Source organism: Melanerpes formicivorus, unplaced genomic scaffold (genome assembly GCF_026170545.1).
Source record: "Melanerpes formicivorus ecotype bairdi unplaced genomic scaffold, bMelFor1.0.p_v2 SCAF_14, whole genome shotgun sequence".
NCBI lineage: Eukaryota > Metazoa > Chordata > Aves > Piciformes > Picidae > Melanerpes > Melanerpes formicivorus.
The window spans coordinates 11664203-11686038 of NW_027142366.1; the positions used below are offsets into that span (position 1 = coordinate 11664203).

Below are 21836 nucleotides of genomic sequence, written 5' to 3' on the forward strand. Positions count from 1 at the left end.
CCTGCTCCCATTAGCATCCTCCTTGGAAGATGGACCCTGGTATTAGTCACAGCTCTGAGCAGCTCCTTCACCTTGAGCTTCGAAGCTGTTAGTGCAGGTTGCTGGGCATCAAAGAGCTGGGTCAGCTCTCCTGGCAATCACACTTGTCATCACCTGTGCTTGCTGGCACCAAGGCCCCCGTGCTGGTACCAAGCCCCCTGGCACCAGCACTCCTGCAGCCTGGCATTGGCTGAACCAAAGCAAATTTAGTGCCCAACAACCATGTTCTCTGTGTCACAGAGTCACAGATTGCATTGGGTTGGAAGGGACCCTTGAAGGTCACCTTGTCCAACCCCCCCTGCAGTGAGGAGGAGCATCCATGCTCCGTCCCCTTGTTCCAAGTCCCCATTTGTGCCCTCAGGTGCCATGGAGTGGGGGAAGGGAGGCTGGGGTGAGGGGAGGGATGCAGCAGCATGGTCCTTCAGCAGGTTGGGGCATGCTGGAGTTCAGGGAGGATGGCAGCCCTCAGCAGCCTCACCGTGGGGTATCTCCATCCTCCACCTTCTCCAGACCTTCCCAAGGCATCAAGCATCAGAGAGGGATCAGAGGGCTAGAAAAGCCCTCCAAGATCATGGAGTCCAACCATCAACCTGAGACCACCACAGTCACTAAACCATGTCCCCAGGTGCCACGGCCACACATTTCTTGAACACCTCCAGGGATGGGGGCTCCCTGGGCAGCCTGCTCCAATGCCTGACCCCTCTTGCAGCAAAGAAATTGTTCCTAATGCCCAGTGTCCAGCAGCTCCCTGAGCTCTGGGATGTGGCCAGGCTGAGTGTGAGATGTCTGGGCTCTATCAGCAGCTCTTTAACCTTCCCCCAGCCTGTGCCCAACGCTTCTGTCCCATGTTTGGTGGCAGGCATTGCTCCCTTCTGCTGCTGCTATTCCTCCTGCTGCAGCCAGAGCAAGCTGGTCCTGGCGGCTTCTCTGCTGCTCGTTTGTGTCCTTTCCCAGTGCTTTAGGGTTGCTGATTTCTATTCTGAGTTATGAAATCTCCTTTCTTCTTCTGGCTGGGCTGGGGTTTATTTTTATCACTGTTTACATATTAACCAGGTGGGTTTCAAACTGCTGCAAGCTCCCCGGCGCAGGGATGAGGCTGGGGATAAAACCACTCGAATCATTCTTCTATTCAGCCAATGCTTTTGATGCTTAAATCCCTTCTCCTAACTGATTTGGCTCATCATTGTTTCCTGCTCTGTGAATTAACCTTTGGAAGCAGGGGTGCCGTGGGCTGGCCTCTGTTTGCCCATGAGAAGCGTAATCAAGTCGTGATTGCTCGGGCTTGAGCAGCGACTAGTTCTTAATGCTGTGATCCATTCCCCTTCAGCTGTCAACACAGAGTCTAAAATAGCTCTCCCTGCGCTGGGAGCCACGCTTCAGAGCTGGGAAATTGGCATTTATAGGTTTTTAGCAATTCAGAGGCCTTTGTAATACTGGTGTGAAGCGAAACCGCCCCTCAGAACACAGCTCTCGCTCCTCCTCAGCAGAGCCAAGGGCTGGGGCAGTCCCTGGCCACAGCTTGGAGTATGGAGGGGACACCAGAGCTGCCTGTACCTACAGATTGACTTTGTGTGAGTTACTGGTGACTTGTTCAACTGGGGTGTTGGGTAGTGGTAGGATGAGGGGGAATGGATCCAAGCTAGAGGAGGGGAGATTTAGATTAGTTGTTAGGAAGAAGTTCTTCCCCATGAGGGTGGTGAGGCACTGGAACAGGTTGCCCAAAGAGGTGGTGGAAGCCTCATCCCTGGAAGTATTTAAGGTCAGGTTGGATTTGGACAACCTGCTGTAGTGTGAGGTGTCCCTGCCCATGGCATGGGGGGTGAGACCTGGATGACGCTTGACAAGTCTGTGAGATCCCAAGTTATTGCACTCTCAGAATCATAGAGTGGTTTGGGTTGGAAAAGGCCTCCAAGACTGAGCCCAGCCATCAACCCAACACCACCATGGCCACTAAACCATCTCCCCAAGTGCCATGGCCACAGGTTTCCTGAACACCTCCAGGGATGGGGACTCCACCACCTCCCTGGGCAGCCTGTTCCAGTGCCTAACCACAATTCCAGTAGAGAAATTGTTCCTAATGCCTTATTTCTTAACACCCTGACCCTTTGCTGTTTCCACCTGGTCCCTTCTGGGTAGGTTTTATCATCATTTTTCATCATTCTGGCTGTAGGGATGTGTGGATTAAACTCACTCCAGGTGGGTCCTTCTGGATCCTTCTGTTCCTTCTCCTAACTTGTGCTGGAATCCACAAGCTTCTGAACTGCTGCTCTTTTGCTTTCTCTGTGAGTCTTGCTGTCACCATCCTGATGTTGTGCTGAAGAGGACTTGTTTGGCTCCTGGTTTCCTGCTCTTCTTTTTCTGCCAGTTTAATACCTCCCCTATGAGGACAGATTGAGGCAGTTGGGGCTGTTCAGTCTGGAGAAGAGAAGGCTCTGAGGAGACCTTCTTGTGGTCTTCCAGTATCTGAAGGGGGCTACAAGAAAGCTGGGGAGGGACTTTTGAGGGTGTCAGGGAGTGATAGGACTGGGGGTGGATGGAACAAAACCAGAGATGGGTAGATTCAGATTGGATGTTAGGAAGAAGTTCTTCCCCATGAGGGTGGTGAGAGCCTGGCACAGGTTGCCCAGGGAGGTGATGGAAGTCTCATCCCTGGAGGTTTTTAAGGCCAGGCTGGGTGTGGCTGTGAGCAACCTGCTGTAGTGTGAGGTGTCCCTGCCCATGGCAGGGGGTTGGAACTGGCTGAGCCTTGAGGTCCCTTCCAAACCTAACAAGGCTATGATCCTATGAAGTTGCTCCACCAGTGCTGGGGAGACCATCACTGAGCAAGCAGCGAGCTCTAGCCTTGGAGAACAAAAATGGCATAGAAATGGAGTCTGTAGATGCTCTGTTGCTTTTTGGGAGGAGCTACTCAGAAGCCAGACAAGGGACACAAGTCCTGGGTTTAGTCCTGTGTCCCAGCTCTGATCTATGAGGTTGTTCAGTGACCAGAGAAGGGTAATGGAGTGCTGCAGGCATGGTGGAGATGCTGCAGCAGTGAAGAGGACATCAAAAAGATATCATGAAAAAGCAAAGGGGAGAACAAGACCTCATCTTTGCTGTGTTGCTGACGGAGTTGTGTCCAAACACAAGAAACAGCAAAGGGCAGGGATTTCAGCACATTTAAAGTGGAGCCATTGCAGGGCAGGCAGAAATGCTCTCAGAGGACAATTTGCTGAGGGCATAAAAAGCAATAATAAAATCTTTACTCTCAAATCCATCTCCAGCTGCTCTGGGCTGTGGGGGCAGGCAGGGGACAGGCCCACATTGCCATGTCCTGCTAGCAGGAGGCTTTGTGACCCTGGAACCTTCTGGAGCTGAGCTGGCTGCCCCTGTTACTGAGAGCTGGAGGGGAGGCTGGGAGGCAAAATCCTTCCCAGAAGCTCCTGTCAGCTCTCAGGTGGCCATGGCGCTTTGGGACATGGTTTGATGGCCACAGTGGTTCTTGGGTTGATGGTTGGACTCAGTGAGCTTAGAAGGCTGTTCCAACCAGAGTAATTCTATGATTCTAAGTGAATCCAAACTGTTTATTAAAGGAGAGATCCTTTAATGAGCAGGATCCTATCCTGGCTCTGCCTGTGCAGGGGAGGTCCCAGCCCTGGGGCAGAGGGATGCTCAGCCCGGGCTCCTCCTTTGGCCACTGATGCCCACAAGCAGCCAAACAAGCAGCAGGCTGTCTTGTTATCTCTCTCTTTATTAAAGTGAGTAGAATTGCCTTCATTTGAATGGATCAACTCAGCCAGTGAAGCTCATTAATTTCGAGCACATGGTTTGCTGAGGCTGAGCTGGGCTGCTGCAGCCTTCCTCTCGCTGGCAGGGGAATGCCAATTACCTCTGGAAACAGCAATCAATCTTCACCCACCCTTAAAAGAGAAAACATGGAGCAGTTGCCTCAGACCCAAGGAGGTGCAAGGCCTCCCAGCCCCATCCCAGAGCTCCCAGCAGGGAAGACAACATGCTGCTGATCTCCTCCACGGCATGGGGACAGTGATGGGCAGTGGCCACGTGCGTGGCCACTGCCCATCACTGTCCCCATGCCGTGGAGGAGATCAGCAGCATCTTGTCTTCCCCCTAGGAAGACACCACCCTCCCCTCCCCCTGCTCCTCCCCATCCCATCCCATCCTGGCCAGCTGGAAGAGCCTGGCATTTTCCCAGGAGCTGGGCTTGCAGTTGGGTGTTCCCCTGCCATGAGCTCCACCGATGAGGAAGGAGAGGGAGGGAGGGAAGGAAGGAAGGCAGGGGAGGAGAGGAGAGGAGGGGAAGGGGAGAGCCCCTGGAAAGCAGCTCCACTGCCTTCCCTGGCTTGCTTTAATAAAGAGGCAAACCAAAGCTGAGCCCTTGAAGCCAAGTGCTGGAAATTACCTCTCTCCTCTTCAAACTTTACTTCCCCCCCCCCACCTCCCCTATTATTCAGAATTGTTTTGCCTTTCTGAGCTGCCTTGTGTAGGTTGCACCAACCCCACAGATTCCAGAATGGGAGATGATGAGTCACTGTCAAAATCCAGAGATTATTTTTTTTTTACCTTTTTATTAGTTGGGTGTTGGTTTTTTGGGTGTATTTTCCCCCCTTCCCCCCTTCCCCCCCCCCCCCCCCCCTTCCCTTTTAGCAGTGCTGAGGGAGGGAAAGACTTGGTGACACCCACCCATCGCTGGCACCTCAAACTCCCAGGGCTGTGTGTGCCCTTGACCACCCTGAATGTCAGGGGTTGGAAGGGGCCTCCCAAGGGTTTGGGCCAGAGGGATGGTGTTGGGTGATAGGTTGGACTTGATGGTCTCAAAGGTCTTTTCCAACCTGGTTGATTCTGTGAAAGGATCATCAGTATGCCCTATGGGGTTGGCTGTTCTGAAGCCACAGCCCCAGTGCCCAACACTAGCCAGCTTCACAGGCTCACAGGATGTTAGAAGTTGGAAGGGACCTCCCAAGGTCATCAAGTCCAACCCCCCTGCCAGGGCAGGACCATAGAACCCAGCACAGGTCACACAGGAACACATCCAGATGGGGCTTGAAAGTCTCCAGAGAAGGAGACTCCACAACCCCTCTGGGCAGCCTCCTCCAGTGCTCTGGGACCCTCACAGTGAGGAAGTTCCTCCTCACGTTGCCCCTTGTCCTATCACAGGGTGCAACTGAGCAGAGCCTCTCCCCTCCTTCCACAGGTTCCTGTGGTCCATTGCTCAGTGAGCAGCTCTGCAGGGCTGAAATGTTCCTCTTCTAAACCAAATGGTGGTGTGCCTCCTGCCCCTCCAGTGAGCCTGAGCACACATCCACACTGGGTACACACGAAGATGGGTGGGGAATGGGGACAGCAGCAGAGCCCTAGGATGGGGTTTGGTCCCAGCATGTTGACACAAGAGTTGGTTCCCCATGGGAGCTGGGGATGGGGGCTGTGGCCCCTGGCACCCTCCTGGGCACCCTCTGATGTTGAGGTGGAACCTCCTGTGCTGTAGTTTGTATCCATTGCCCCTTGTCCTATCACAGGGTCCCCTGTGAGGATGCCCATCACAGGCAGCTGGGTGCTGGGGATGCTCAGGGGGCTGGGTTCTTGGACTGTGGTATGTGTTCCACCATGAATTTGTGTGGCCTCTGTGTCCAGCCAGCATCACAGAGCTCACCTCTGCCGCCTCCTCTTCCTCCTCCCCCTGCACTCATTTCATTTGAATTGGTTTTCCCCCCACACATACTGTTTGTTTGGGGGTTGTGAGGCTTTTTCTGTTTGATTGGTTGGGCTTTGGGGTTTGTTTTGTTTTGCTGGGGTTCTTTTTACCAACAGGAAGAAAATCCTCCAGCAAAGGCAAGTCTGTGTAGGTGACTCTGCTCTGCCACCAACCGCCACCACAGAGAGGGGGAGAGAGTGTGAAGTGGAGATGGAGCCAGATTCCACCAGCACCACCCTGGGCAGCTGGTGTGGGGCTGCTGGGTGATGGGGATGTGCTGGGAGGAGGAGGAGGAGGACTCAGTCCTGAGGAGGAGGATTGGTCCTGCTAGCTGGTGGTAAAGAGTCCAGAACCCATCTGCTGTGGGGAGTGACATGGAGCAGGGTCTTGACCCACAAAGCTTTGCCTTCACTGAGCTGCTCTCCAGTGGAGCTTCAGCAGAGAGGTGCATGTGGAGTGGTGGCAGCCTGTGGCTGGAGGGTCACAAGGCAGTTTGATGGTGAGGACTCATCTCTTGCCTCTGGGTCTCCTGGCTTTGGGAGGGCAGCTGTGTCGGGCAGCATCCTTGGCTTGCTGGGGTCCTCTGAGTTGTGGATCTGGGGTGGCCACGGGGCTGGGGTGTCCCTATCCATCCCAACAACTTTCCCTGATGCTGTTCTAAGCTGTTTGTGGTGTTTGGGACGTTGCTGTGTCATAGACTTTGCGATGTGGGAGGGGAACAAGATGCTGGAGGGCGGCCAGGACCCCGGCAGCCCTTCCTGGGGACACGGGACAGAGCTGCTGCTCAGTGCCAGCTGAGCAGAGCCTGTGTGTGGCCATGGCTCAGTGGGTGACAGCTAGGTCTGACATGGACCTGACACCCTGGAGCTTTGCAGTCACCACAGGGCCCTTGTGCAAAGAGCCTCAGGATCCCTTGCAGAGCCTGGAGCTGGGGAAGGAGTAAAGAGGAATTTATATATTTATTTTTTTCCATCTCTCCAAGCATCTGGGAGGTGGGTGGGAGGTAAAAAAAGATGAGCCCTGAAGTTTTAATTCCTTGGAGATATTTAGGTATCCTGCTCTTGTTACTCAAGGGAGTGCAGAGCCTGAGCAGCTCTGGGGATGTGCTGCAGGCTCCTGCCCCCAGCTCCTGCCCCAGCTCAGCCTGGACCTGTGGCTCTCATTTTGAGAGAGCTTGAACCATAATGCCCCCCCCCTCCAACTTCTCCAAAGGGATTGGGTGTGATGAGACATCTCTAGGAAGCCCATTACTGTAAGCCACAGCTCAGGAGATAACTCACTTCAATTTACTGGCAGCTGCAGAGCGCTGAGGGCTGAAATGTGACCTTGCCCTGGGATTCTCCAGGCTAAGCCAACCATAGCGAGGAGAGGAAGGAATTTTGGTCTCATTGAAGTGCCTCAGTGTGCAGAGTGAGCAGCAGCAGCAGCCAGAGCAGCCCCTGGAAAACTGTTCCACTGGAAGGGAAGTAATGAGATGTTAACTCTGGCACTGGAGCTCTTTAGGCTTCGGCTCTCCGGGTTGGGATCGATGTTCCCAGCCCTGTTTCCACCATCACAAGACTCCTGCTTCCCTCACCCCCTCCCTGGGGAAAGGCCTTTTGCAGGAGGAAGCCCCAGCTCAGATCAATTAATTGCCTTTGCATTCTGCAGTGAGTGCAGCTCAGAGCACAGGCATCAAAACAGGAACAACGCAGAGCAGCAGCCAGCAAACCCTGCTGGCAGCAGATGTGTCCCTGCCTGGGGCAGCCCCTTGCAGGGGAAGGGCCTCTCACAGCCCCTGCTCCTCTTATGTACCCTGTGGGTTCTGGATTCTCTGATCCCATGGAGATGAGAGAGGTGGAAGCATGGAGCATGGAGTGTGGGATGGGAACCAGCACCATGGGAGGGAGGGGATCATAGAATCACTATGTTGGAAGGGACTCTGGAGATCATCCACTCCCACCCCCCCTGCTCAAGCAGGGCACCCACAGCAGCTTGCCCAGGATCACAATGGCCAGGTGGGGTTGGAAGCTCTCCAGCACAGGAGACTCTACAACCTCTCTGGGCAGCTTGCTGCAGGGCTCCACAGCAGCCCCACAGCAGGAAAGTTTCCCCTTAAGGGAAGAGGTGCCAGGAATGGGATATTCCAGGCTGGGTCTTGTCCCCAGGGTGGGCATCATGCCAAAGATTTGTCTACAAAAGCAGTGAGAGCAGAATGTGCTCTGTGGGTTCATGGCTTCTGAGTAAAGCCCTGAGGGCCTCTGAGCTGTGCCAGCTGCAGGAAGCCTGCAGCTGTTGGGCAGGGCCAGTCCTGCAGGCACTGCACTGCCAGCACTGGCACTGCCATGGCCACATGGAAAATGTCCTGGAGCATTTGGCAGCTGAAGAGGGCTTCCCCATAGTGCCTGAGGACACTTGGGGTGCCCTGACATTAAGGTGGGAACATTAAATCAGGCTGAAGCTCACTGGGACTGGTGCAGAGCATGGACCTTGAATATTTGGTTCAGTTTTGGGTCCCTCACTCCAAGAAGGACATTGAGGAGCTGGAGCAGGTCCAGAGAAGGCTGACAAAGCTGGGGAAGGGTCTGGAGAACAGGGCTGGTGAGGAGCAGCTGAGGGACCTGGGGGGTGTTCAGCCTGGAGAAAAGGAGCCTGAGGCTCCTTCTGGCTCTCTGCAACTCCCTGAAAGGAGGCTGCAGCCAGGTGGGAGTTGATCTCTTGTCCCAAGGAATAGGCAACAGGACAAGAGGAAATGGCCTCAAGTTGCTCAGGGGAGGTTTAGGTTGGACATAAGGAAAAATTTCTTCACTGAAAGAGTTGCCAAGGCCTGGCCCAGGCTGCCCAGGGCAGTGGTGGAGTCCTCTTCCCTGGAGGGGTTCCAAAGCCACAGAGCTGTGGTGCTGAGGGCCGTGGCTTGGTGGTGACCTGGCAGTGCTGGGGTAAGGGTTCAATTCCAGCATCTTAAGAGGAGGGAGCTGACACCTAACTGATGGCAGAGCTGTGGTTGCTCACACTGACCCTGCCACACAGGGCAGGAGAGGCAGGAACAGGCTTCCTGCAGGGTCGTTCAGCTCCTGGCTGGGCTCTTGCAGCTGCTCCTTGGCATGGGAGCAGCTCAGTGATCAGTGTGGAAGGTGCTGGGGCTGCACCCACAGGGTCAGGAGCTGCTCAAGTGCTCAGCTGCATGGCAGAGATTTAAATACAGGGCAGGGAGCGTGGGGCCACGCTGCACAGTGAGTGTTTGAAGGACTTCAGACGGCCCTGTGCTGCTGTGAGCATCCCTGTGGGGAGGACAAGGCTGGCTCCAAGGACTCCTGTTTCCAACTGGTTTGGGGTGTCTTACCCAGGCACTTGCATCATTTGATGTTGGATGATTTATTGGGCTTCCAAGTGCTGATCCCTAGGGGCTGCTCCTCTCTTCCCCAGGCAGGTACAGAACAAGGAGAAGGGGGAAGCTGCCCCATGCCAGGGACATGGAATGCTCCAGAGAGGGGCTGTATGAGCTGCCAGATGCCATGTAATGCTCTGTGCAGGGAAGAGCAGCAAGAGGCTGAGTTGGCTGCTGAGGAGAGAAAATCTCCAGTTCCAGCACAGAGATGCTGAGCAGGGATGGGAATGGCAGCAGCAGGAGCTGCTCTCTGGAGCAGTCCCAGGCTGAACTGGGATGGGAATGGCAGCAGCAGGAGCTGCTCTCTGGAGCAGTCCCAGGCTGAGCTGGGATGGGAATGGCAGCAGCAGGAGCTGCTCTCTGGAGCAGTCCCAGGCTGAGCAGGGATGGGAATGGCAGCAGCAGGAGCTGCTCTCTGGAGCAGTCCCAAGCTGAGCAGGGATGGGAATGGCAGCAGCAGGAGCTGCTCTCTGGAGCACTCCCAGGCTGAGCAGGGATGGGAATGGCAGCAGCAGGAGCTGCTCTCTGGAGCAGTCCCAGGCTGAGCTGGGATGGGAATGGCAGCAGCAGGAGCTGCTCTCTGGAGCACTCCCAGGCTGAGCTGGGATGGGAATGGCAGCAGCAGGAGCTGCTCTCTGGAGCAGTCCCAGGCTGAGCAGGGATGGGAATGGCAGCAGCAGGAGCTGCTCTCTGGAGCACTCCCAGGCTGAGCTGGGATGGGAATGGCAGCAGCAGGAGCTGCTCTCTGGAGCAGTCCCAGGCTGAGCAGGGATGGGAATGGCAGCAGCAGGAGCTGCTCTCTGGAGCAGTCCCAGGCTGAGCAGATGAATTAAACCAAGGTGCAGTGAGTCATGCTCAGGAGTCATCAGCTGGGGAGTTACCCTGAGCAGGCTGGGATGTGTTGGAACCAGAAGCTCTTAGCTGCTGGGAGCTCTTGCCCTTCCTCCTTCTTAAGGAGAGGAGCTGGAACACCAGCAGCAGCCCCTGCCCTCTTCAACCCATCCAGCACGAGGTGCTGTGCCCAGCAAGACTCACAGCAGAACTCTGGTGAGTGGCACAGTGCCACCCTGACAAGGTGTGAGCAGGAGCTGGGGCCAGGAGCAATAAGTTGAGCTTGCAAGGCAGGAAAGCAGCCCAGTGGGTCCCATCCTGCCCAGTCTCCCCCAGCTGGCTCCTGCATGCAGCCAGCTGGAGCTGTGGGTGCCAGGGGCATCTTGTGCCCCAGCTCCCAGCAGTGGCCTCAGTGCTGGCAGGGGTCAGAGCAGCCTGGAGCAGGTGATGTGGCATCAGCCTTGCTAAGGAAAGGTGGGGGGAGGCTGCAGGGTTTGAGGGCTCAGGTAAAACCTGCTTCCCTCCTGCCCATGCTGATGATGCCCATGGCTGGGAGGTGGAACTAGATGATCTTTAAAGCCCCTTCCAGCCCAGACCTTGCCATGATTCTGTGTGGTGCTGCATTTCCCAGGCTGGGATGCAACACCAGCAGAGCAAAGCCCAAAGTGGCATCTGCTGTCACAGGGGGACAGGAACTGGTAGCTCAGGAGGTGCCATGGGACATGTGGGGTGTGAGGCTGGGCACCCTGGCTGCTCAGGGTGCAAGCCCCCAGGCAGGGCCGGGAGCAGCCACCCCAGCCTTCCCCAGAGCCTTGTCCTGCCCGGGGCACGGCTGAGGGAGCAGTCGGGGGGACGAGGGAGGGCCTTCGGTGTGGCCTTTGTTTGGAGGCTGGAAGTTGGGTGTCAGGTGACTCAGCGGTCGCCATGGCAACGAGCATCAGTTAATGAACAGAGGGAGGGAGGGAGGGAGCCAAAATAAATGTCAGAGCCTGGAATGGGTGCGGCAGAGCTGCTGCTGCCCTGCCTGTCCCAGCTCGGGATGGGGCTCCCCTGGCCTTGGGGGGCCGGGGGGGCAGATCTGGTTAAACCCCCTGCACAGTGCCAGGCGAAGGGCTGGAGAGAGAGCAGCATGGCAGGAACCCAGTGCTGCTGCTGCCCACATCCCCTGGCACCAAGCAGCTGGGGCTCTTCTGCCTATAGGGACCCGGTGCCCTCTGCAGGCGTTGGTGATGCCAGGACTGCTTCTGCCTTGGCCATGCCTACCGGGCTGCCATGGGCAGTGGGGAGGGAGTTGGTATTGCAACAGCAACTCTGAGCAAGGGCTCTGCCCTGCCTAAGGAAAATCACTCGGGGGGGGGGGGGGGGGGGGGGGGGGATTCCCCCTTTTGTTATATTATTGTTCAGTTTTGTCTCATTCCTGCTGCAAAGGAGGCCTTTGGGTGGGACAGGTGAGGCTGAGGGGAGGAGAGGGATTATGGATACTGTTGGGGCAGAGCAGATGCAACATGGCTGTGTGAGATCCTGATGGATGGATGGATGGATGGATGGATCGACGATCATCACAGCCCAGCTCAGCTCTGCACCCCAGCCCTGCATGGGCATGGAGTGTCTGCATCCAAACAGAGCACCCCTGTGCTTGCAGCTGCCTCCTGCTCCAAGGCTTGTCCTTGCCCTCCACGCTCTCAGATTTACCTTAGGCATTGTATGCCAGACATGAGGCCCTTAGGGGTGCTGGCTTGTCCAGCTGCAGAGGGTGCTGGCCCTGCCCTGGGTTTTGGTGGAGGCTCAGCAGCATAAGGAGCCTCTGAGAACTTCAGTGAGATCAGACCCAAGGAAATTAGCATCCTGACATGCAGGCTGTGCTGATGGGCTGCCTCAAGCTCCAGGCTCTGCTCCCAGGTGGCATCAAGGGGAAGTTTCCTTTCATTAACCAGACAATGAGCTCTGGCCCCATGGTCTTAGCAGGCAGGCTGCTGCAAAGGAAGATGTTCCTGTGCTGTCATGGTGCTGCTGGAGAAGCTCCTGTGGGTCCTGCATGGGAATCTCTGGCTATGCAGCTGTTAACAGCAGAGGAGGGAAGATCTGCCCCACCAGAGCAGGCTGGGGCTGTGATGCAGAGAAAGGACCAAGATGTTGAGGGACCAGCTGGAGATGGAACCCTCAGTGCTGTCCCACCCCCCTTGGGGTGACACTGGAGATGTGTCCAGGAGGACTAGGTGCATGCAGGCACGTGCTGGCTCTGTACAACCTTCTGGATCCTTCAGGGGGTAGCTTTGGGATGCTGCAGGTTGTCATGGCTCCACTGGCTGGTGCCACTGCCTGATGGCTGGAGAGCAAAGGGATGAATGTTGGGGGGCAGATCTGGGGGGCGTGTTGATAGGGACAAGCAGAAGGTTGGAGAAGGGAGGTGGAAATCCAAAAGCTGAGAGGAGGAGGAGAATGGGGACTGTGCCATGCAGCTGCTGTGCTCCTGCCATCCTCAGGTGCCTGGTGCCTCCCCAGCCCCATTCCTGGGGCCTGTTTTCAGCCTCCCCTTTGCCCGCAGCTCCCCAGGCGCTGGCAGCAGGCGGTTCTCCCTCAGTGCCATGTCTCCTGCTCAGATGACAGCTTCCCACCTCCAGAGCTTCATCTCCAGGCTTTAATTGATGCCTGTCACGATGCTTAGCTCCCCCAAGCCTGTAGCCAGAGCATAGGCTGGCAGTGGGACACCAGGCACGTTGGCTTCTCTTGCCTGGAGCCTTGTCCCCTGGTGGCACATCCCTTCTTATCCCACAGGAGAAGAGCCAGAGCCAGAGCCAGCATGACCTGACCATGTTCTCCAGCACTGGTGTCATGTCCTATGGGGCGATGCTGTGAGAATTGTTAACACCTCTGCTTCCCACTCTGGAGCAGTCCTGCTCTGTGCCTCAGTTTCCCCATGATAACACCAAGTGTTGGTTGGCACCAGCAAGGAGGCTCTGCTCCTGCTCCTGCCCTGGCATTTGCTGCTTGCATTGAAGAAGGGCCCCCTGTGAATGCTGCAGGCAGAAGCAGCTGCCCCGAGGAGCTGTGTTCCTATCCAGCCCCATGGCACTAGCTGAGCTCTGAGCTGCCCCCAGCAGATGTGGAGCATGGTGCTGGGTGTCCTGGCATGCTGCCACCAGGAGCAGCTCACAGTGCCCACAGGAGCTGGCAGGCTGCATCAGTCACAACAAATCTGTGACAGGAGATGAGGAGACATTCCTTTGCTGCAGGAGTAGTTAGGGACTGGAACAGGCTGCCCAGGGAGGTGATGGGTTAGGTTTCTTCTCCCTGGTATCGATAGAAGGAGAGGAAATGGCCTGAAATTGTGCCAGGGGAGGTTTAGGTTGGAGATGAGGAAAAATTTCTCTGCTGCAAGAGTGGTCAGGGATTGGGACAGGCTGCCCAGGGAGGTGGTGGAGTCCCCATCCCTGGAGTGGTTCCAGAAACCTGTGGCCATGGCACCTGGGTACATGGTTTAGTGGCCATGGCAGTGCTGGGTTGATGGTTGGACTCAATGATCTTAGAGGACTTTTCCAACCCAAACAATCCTGTGGTGCTCTCAGTGCAATGAGCATAGCCAAGATTTTGATATTGGTTTTTAATGCCTTTAATTTCTCTCAGCAGCAGCCCAGGGACCAGGCTGCTGGCTGGAGGAGCAGAGGCGGCCAGAGCCTGTTCACAGCCAGCCCCTCCCCCAGGACGGTCCATGCTCACGTCTGAGCCATGTGGCTCTCCCCTGCCGTGACCACGGCTCTTCTGCCCCATTCCCACCTTGTCTCCACATCTTGCAGCACGTAACTGAGTCCCCAGGACATAACCTGTGCTCGCCCCTGGCTTGCTCCTCTCACAGCACCGCTGCAGGGCTTCGGCAGAGGAGCTGAGCCAAGCGCGCGGCGAGGAGAAGCCAAAGCAAAGAGGCTGGCGTTTAACAGTGAAATGCATTTGTTTTGCTTCAGAGGCAGGAGGAACGGAAAAGAAACCTCACAGAAAAAGCCTTTTTTTCCCCCCAGTGCTAAGTGGGAGGCCAGCAGATGCCAGAGCATCTGCCTTTTTCTGCAGGCCTTCCAGGCGGCGCTGCCGGCGCCCACTGCGGCAGGGCTGCTCTCGCCCCCGCTCCCGAGTCGTGCTGTGGGGGCCCACGAGCAGGCAGCAAAAGGAGGCACATGCAGAGGGCTGGGAGATCCTGGTGGGACCATGCTGTGGTGCAGGTGGCACTCCTGCCCACGCCAAGCTCAACTGTGTTGCCCACCCGCGGCACTGGGTGCTCGTCCGTGGCCGTTGCTGGGTGCGCTGTAGGGATGCGTGAAGGCAGGTTGGGAACAGAGCACAGACAGAGCTTCTGGGGGACTTCCTACCTCCTTTGGTCTCTGCTTGTATCTCAGGCATGACACCAGGCTCAGAAATGGCAGGAAAGGATAAGAGGGCCAGAAACTTTTGGAAGGAGCTCACCTTTTGGGAACTAATCTGCACCACCAAAATCCCATCTTGGAAGGTGCTGTGCCAGCCCTGACAGCTCCTGCCACAACAAATCCATGACAGGAGATTAGGAGACATTCTTTTGCTGCAGGAGTAGTTAGGAACTGGAACAGGGAGGTGATGGGTTAGGGTTAGGTCTCTTCTCCCTGGTATCAGGTGATAGAAGGAGAGGAAGTGGTCTGGAATGGTGCCAGGGGAGGGTTAGGTTGGAGATGAGGAAAATTGTCTTTGCTGCAAGAGTGGTCAGGGACTGGAACAGGCTGCCCAGGGTGGAGTCCCCATCCCTGGTGGGGTTCCAGAAATGTGTGGCCATGGCACCTGGGGACATGGTTCAGTGGCCGTGGTGGTGTTGGGATGATGGTTCGACTCAATGCTCTCAAACAGTTCCCTGATTCCAAGGCTTCCTGGTTTGTGTCTCCCCAGGAACCTTCCGAGGAGTGTGCAAGAAAATCGACCACTTCCCCGAGGATGCGGATTACGAGCAGGACACAGCTGAGTACCTCCTCCGTGAGTCTGCCTGCCTGCAGCATGGCACAGCTGCCTGTCCCCCCCACACCCTCTCCTCCAGCACCAAACTGGGGGCACAGCTCCCCAAGCTCCCAGCACAGCAGTGCTGACCCTCTGGGTTACCTGAGCGTGGCCGCATCCCGCTGCCCTAACGGCGTCAGTGGCGCTCGCCGTCCCCATGGCTCATCCCAGCAGCTGATGTGCTGGGGTGAGAGGGGAACGTCTGTACTGGAGTGGGTTTGCAGTTTCAGGAGATGAGTGTTGAAGTTCTTCTCCCACCCCCTCCCACATTTAACACACAGAGTCTATTTTAGAGCCCCCAGCATGGCATTTTAATGGGGCTGCTCCCTGCTCTGTGCTGGGAATCAAGGCCCTGCTGGAGGGAGGGCTGAGAGCCTCAGGCAGGCACAGGGTGTTTTGGGTGCAGCAGGCAGTGATTTGCTGGACTAATTCTTCTTGGCTGTCATTTTGGAAGCTGAAATCTGACAGGCCATGGAGAAAAGCCTCTTCTTTGTGCAGAGCTCCATCAGGGGCACCTGAGCATACAGAGGTGAACCCCGCTGGGAATGGAACCCAGCATGGGGTTGTGGCATCACATCTGGTGGGCTCAGGGTCTTGGTCTCCTGGGTAAATTTGATAATGTTCCTCCTCTGTGTCAGAAAATGGCTTTCTGTTGAATCCATAGAACCACAGACTGGTTTGGGTTGGAAGGGACCTTAAAGATCATCTAGGTCCAACCCCTTCCCATGGGCAGGGACCTTCCACCAGCCCAGCTTGCTCAAGCCTGAGGTGTAGGATGGTCAGTTCTTAACTTTGGAAGCAGCTCTGATGCTCTGGGGACCTGAGTGACAGGTCCCTGACCCCCCCACCGTTGGCAGTGCTGTTCCTTGCCAGCCTGGTGAGATCTGGAGAGGGGGAGTTCTTCAGTCCTAGGCTCCAGAGTCACGTCCGTAGCCCAGCCCTGTGGGTGGTGTGTTGGGCGATGGGGAGGGAGGTTGCTGGTGCTGAGCGTGTGACAAGGCTGGAAGGGAAAATTCCTTGAAATAGTCTGGGAGGAGAGGAAAAAAAAGAAAGAAATGCAGGGCCTGAGCTGCTTCTGCAAGGGGAAGCCTGAACACAGGGGGTTGCTGGGCTCCAGAGCATAGAATCATAGAACTGTCAGGGGTGGAAGGGACCTCAAGGACCATCTAGTTCCAAACCCCCCTGCCATGGGCAGGGACACCTCACACCACAGCAGGTTGCTCACAGCCACATCTAGCCTGGCCTTAAAAACCTCCAGGGATGAGGTTTCCACCACCTCCCTGGGCAACCTGTGCCAGGCTCTCACCACCCTCATAGTGAAGAACTTCTTCCTAACATCCAACTGAATCTACCCATTGCTATTTTTGTTCCACTCCCCACAGTCCTATCACTCCCTAACAGCCTAAAATGCCCCTCCCCAGTGTAGCCCCCTTCAGATACTGGAAGGCCACAATAAGGTCTCCTCAGAGCCTTCTCTTCTCCAGACTGAACAGCCCCAAGTCTCTCAATATGTCCTCACAGGAGAGGTGTTTCAGCCCTCCCCAGCAAGCTCAGGGACAAGCAGAGGATGCCTCCGGGACTGGTGCTGGGTATCCTCCACACGTCATAGGGAGAGACCACGAGCAGCATTGCAATAATGCCATCTGGATGCTGGCTTTGGCTGGCAGGTGCTGGGAATCCCCAGTCAAGGGCCCACCCTACCCCAATTCCTGTCCCACAGGTGCAGTGAGAGCGTCCAGCATCTTCCCCATCCTCAGTGTGGGTCTGCTCTTCTTCGGGGGCCTATGCGTGGCGGCCAGCGAGTTCTACAAGAGCAAACACAACGTCATCCTCAGCGCGGGCATCTTCTTTGTCTCTGCAGGTAGGAGCTGCCTGCCAGGGTCTGGAGAGGGTGGACCTCCTGGGGCAGGAGCGTGGGAGGACACAGGGGAGCTAGAGATGGGTTGTGGGTCCTCCTGGGCTGTCAGATTCTGAAGTTCATGAGCTCTCCTGTGCTGGTGGAAAAGTCCTCCTGGCTGGGGTAAAACCGGCAGAGGCTTCTGGTGAGCGGTTGTGGTGCTGGGCAGCTTCACCCTGCTCCTCCTGACCAGGCTCCATGTGGGTGCTGCAGCCCAGGAGGAGCCTGCAGCAGGTTTGGAGGGGCTCTACCCTCCGTCACCACCAAGCAGCAGGTCACGGGGCTGGGCGCTGGTGCAGCCAGGACCTGGCAGAGAGTCTGCCACAGTCCTGCAAGGAAAACCACTCTCTGGAGGCCCTTCCTTCTAGATTAGTCATTGCTCCGTGTCCTGCTGATTATGCCGTGACAAGGGCTTTGTCTGGAGGAACTGCTCTGCTTGGTGGTTTTTCTTCTCCCCACAAAGACACAAATTGCTCTTCCTCCTTGGCTGCGGGAGCTGCTGGTGCAGATGAGCAAACAATGGCAGGAAAATGTATCATGGATTCAGTAAGGAACTCCAGGAGCACTCCAGCTGCTTCCAGCCCCACAGCACAGTCCCACAGAACTGCTGGCAGCCAAAACCTGCCCACAGGCCCAGGAAAGCTTCAGGTTCCACCAGGAATGGCAGGAGATGGAGCCTTTCCCTCTCCCCTGTGCTGCCAGGGATGTGCAGGGCTTGTGCCAGAGGGATCATCAGTATGCCCTATGGGGTGGCTGTTCTGAAGCCACAGCCACAGTGCCCAGCACTAGCCAGCTTCACAAGATGTTAGGGGTTGGAAGGGACCTCCCAAGGTCATCAAGTCCAACCCCCCTGCCAGGGCAGGACCATAGAACCCAGCACAGGTCACACAGGAACACATCCAGATGGGGCTTGAAAGTCTCCAGAGAAGGAGACTCCACAACCCCTCTGGGCAGCCTGCTCCAGTGCTCTGGGACCCTCACAGTGAGGAAGTTCCTCCTCACGTTGCCCCTTGTCCTATCACAGGGTGCAACTGAGCAGAGCCTGTCCCCTCCTTCCACAGGTTCCTGTGGTCCATTGCTCAGTGAGCAGCTCTGCAGAGCTGAAATGTTCCTCTTCTAAACCAAATGGTGGTGTGCCTCCTGCCCCTCCAGTGAACCTGAGCACACATCCACACTGGTTGCACATGAAGATGGGTGGGGAATGGGGACAGCAGCAGAGCCCTAGGATGGGGTTTGGTCCCAGCATGTTGACACAAGAGTTGGTTCCCCATGGGAGCTGGGGATGGGGGCTGTGGCCCCTGACACCCTCCTGGGCACCCTCTGGGTTGTGACTGGCAGAATAAGGGATGGATTCCTCCACCCTGTGCACTTTCACTGCTGTCCCACAATCATAGAATTGTTAGGGTTGGAAGGGACCTCAAGGATCAGCAAATTCCAACCCCCCTGCCATGGGCAGGGACACCTCACACTACAGCAGGTTGCTCACAGCCACATCCAGCCTGGCCTTAAAAACCTCCAGGCATGAGGCTTCCACCACCTTCCTGGGCAACCTCTGCCAGGCTCTCGCCACCTTCATGGGGAAGAACTTCCTACCATCCAACTGAATCTACCCATTGCTATTTTTGCTCCATTCCCCCCAGTCCTATCACTCCCTTACACCCTCAAAAGTCCCTCCCCAGCTTTCTTGGAGCCCCCTTCAGATACTGGAAGGCCACAATAAGGTCTCCTCAGAGCCTTCTCTTCTCCAGACTGAACAGCCCCAGCTCTCTCAGTCTGTCCTCATAGGAGAGGAGCTCCAGCCCTCTGATCACCCTCGTGGCCCTTCTCTGGATATGTTCCAGCACCTCCAGATTCTCCCTGTACTAGGGGCTCCAGAACTGGATGCAGTACTCCAGGTGGGGTCTCACCAGAGTGGAATAGAGGGGGAGAATCACCTCCCCCGACCTGCCAGCTGTGCTTCTCTTGCTGCAGCCCAGGATGGGATTGGCTTTCTGGGCTGCAATCGCACGATCCCTCAAGCGAGTTCCTCTCCCTCTCCTCCTCTCCTGAAGGTCTCAGCAACATCATTGGGATCATAGTCTACATCTCGGCCAACGCGGGGGACCCGGGGCAGAGCGACTCCAAGAAGAGCTACTCCTACGGCTGGTCCTTCTACTTCGGGGCGCTGTCCTTCATCATCGCCGAGGTGGTGGGGGTGGTGGCGGTGCACATGTACATCGAGAAGCACCGCCAGATCCGCGCCAGGTCGCACTCGGAGCTGCTGAAGCGGACCGCCTTCACCCGCCTGCCGCCCTACCGCTACCGCTTCCGCCGGCGCTCCAGCTCCCGCTCCACCGAACCCCGCTCCCGGGACTTGTCGCCCATCAGCAAGGGCTTCGGCACCATCCCCTCCACCGACATCTCCATGTTCACCCTCTCCAGGGATCCCTCCAAGGTCACCATGGGGACGCTGCTCAACTCGGAGCGGGACCACGGGTTTTTACAGGTCCACAACTCCATCCCCAAAGAGTTCAAGGAGGCTTTGCACAACAACCCGGCCAACAGACGAACCACGCCGGTCTGAGCGGGCACGGCCGGGCTGGCGGGCTGCATGGCACCGCCCTCCTGACGCCTGCAACCCTGTTTTTAAGGACAAACCCAGATGGCTCGCCCTGCCCCTACCTGTGGGGCTGATTTTTTTCACTCCCCAAAAATGCCGCCGGCCGGGCCGGGCTGTCGCGCCCACGTAGGGACCGGGACCCCCCACCCCCGTGCCAGGGGCTGCGCTGTGACCCTGGCTGTGGTGCCCTACAGACTGAGCAGGGCTTCCAACACCACCCGGGAGAGTGACTCCCCGAGGTCTCCATCCTTCGTGTTGCTCATAACCGCGGTGTTCCCTTAGCTGTGTGTCCATGGAATTGCTGGCCGTGGCCCTGGCCGCGAGAACCCCCACCCCCGGGAGGCACATTGGGGTGAAACCGCCTGGAAACGGGGAGTTCGGAGCCCTTGTGGCACCAGCCCCTTCCCCGGTGGGTGGCTGCAGGGGCTGGGGCCGGCTTTCTCTTTGGCGTTTCGTGCATGCATTAAATAGCTTGGAACTCAATTTTTTTTTGTCATGTTGGGTTGGAAGAAATCATCCTTTTCCAATTTCCTGTGGTCTTGAAAGGGCTTCTTTCTTTCCTCCTTGCTTTCCTTTCTCCTTCCTTTCGGTGCAATTCAGGCCATGAAACGGACTCAGGAGCAGCATTCCTCCAGTGACTGGTAGCAGTTAGCCAGCGTTTCACTAACCTCTGATGTTGCAGTGAATTCCCTCACTTGAACGCAGCCAGAGGCACAAGTTGCTGCCTGGGCACAACCAAGGAGGCGACGCCTTGTGGAGGAGCTGGGCTGGGCTGGGGGAGGGGGGCTGGGCCGTGGGCTGCGTGCCCCTGGGGTCTGGGTGGTGGCTGGGAGAGTGGTGGGAAAACAACAATAAAAGCTGCCCAGTTTGGCAAAACCAAAAAGTCACTTGGCTGAGTAGGTCACCTTGAGGCTGCTGTGGGCAGCTGCAAAACCGTGTCCCACGGGTGTGCCACCTCTCCCGTGGCTGTGTGGGGTACTCGGGGTTGGGGCTCCCCAGCTGCAGGGGGTTGGAGGAGTCCCCACCCTGCTCTCCAGCCCAGTGCCTCCCCTGGTTTGTGTTGTGGAGTGGCTGGTGGGACGTGGGGTGCATGGGGTGTGGGTGTGTACCTGTGCACCCCCCTGAGCCTGGGCACCAACAGGGTGAGCACCACAAGAGGAGTGGCTCAGAAAAGCCATTTGCCCCAAAAGGTGCCAGGATGGGATCATGTCTGCTCCCTGGGGGCAGATGGGCATCCCAGGACAGTCACAGCAAGACAGCTGTCCCAGGGAAATGCCAAGTCCAGAGCCAACTGTAAGAGCTTCTTGGGAAGCACCTCTCATACCCAGAGAGGTCATGGAGTGCCCATCTCTGGAGACATTCAGAACCCACCCAGATGTGTTCCTGTGTGACCTTCTCTAGGCAATGCTGCCTTGGTTTGGACTGGATGATCTCCAGAGCTCCCTTTCAACTCCCCCCAGCCCCCTTCTGTGGTTTTGTGAAGCACCTGTTGGAGTTGTTCTTGTTCTGGGTATGAGTGTCCACCCGCTTTGAGCTGCCTGGTAGGGCCATGCCAGCTGTCTGTACGGTGCCATGGTTGCAGATGGCACAGGCTGGCAGGGAAGGAATCAGCCTGGACATGCCAAGGTGTCTGTGAGCAGCTGGAGAGGTGACTTTCAACACTGAGATCTTGCCAGAGCACTGAAGGGAGGCCATTAGGAAGCAGCTGATCCTGGTGTGATGTGTCACTGAACTGGAGTCTTGTTCAACCTCTCACCAGAAGCCATGGGACTCCTTAGGAGCTGCATCATCTGGGGCCAGTGGAGCTCTTCTGCTGCTGCTGCTCTGTGCAGGGGAAAACTTCTGGTGCCTGGGGTGAGCTTCTTGGAGCAGTTTTGTTCTGGATCTCCTGTCCAAAGTTGGAGTGTGTCTAGTAGTGAGTATGTCATGAGTGCTCTCGAGAAGCCTCCAGGGAGACCTTAGAGCAGCCTTCCAGTACCTGAAGGGGGCTACAGGAGAACTGGGGAGGGACTTTTGACAAGGACTTGTAGTGACAGGACAAGAGGCAATGGCTTTCAGCTGGAAGAGGGGAGATTGAGATTGGAGAGTAGCAAGAAATTCTTGACAGTGAGAGTGGGGAGACACTGGAATAGGTTGCCCAGGGAGGTTGTGGATGGCCCCTTCGTGGGGGTGTTCAAGTCCATGTTGGATGAGGCCTTGAACAACCTGGGCTAGCAGGAGGTGTCCCTGCCCCATGGCAGGTGGTTGGAACTGGATGAGCTTTCAGGTCCCTTCCAACCCAAACCATTCTATGGTAATGGGCAGGTCATAGTGGGGAGCCCAGCAAGAGAGCTCTGCTGGAGCAAAATCCCTCCTGGACCCCTCAGACACCCCCAGTGTCACCATCTACCAGCAAGGACCATCTGCC

At 56.7% G+C, this 21836-nt stretch overlaps 1 protein-coding gene across 1 annotated transcript in view; it reads left to right on the plus strand.

The window, feature by feature from the left end:
• The window catches only part of CACNG3 (calcium voltage-gated channel auxiliary subunit gamma 3), a 34335-nt gene extending 14379 nt beyond the window's left edge, over nucleotides 1-19956 (plus strand). The window contains exons 2-4 of the mRNA XM_068147406.1: nucleotides 14829-14912; nucleotides 16654-16794; nucleotides 18882-19956. Of these exons, the coding sequence (XP_068003507.1) occupies nucleotides 14829-14912; nucleotides 16654-16794; nucleotides 18882-19393 (737 nt within the window). The 3' untranslated portion in view covers nucleotides 19394-19956. The remainder of the gene's footprint in view (nucleotides 1-14828; nucleotides 14913-16653; nucleotides 16795-18881) is intronic.
• Nucleotides 19957-21836: the final 1880 nt, after the last annotated feature.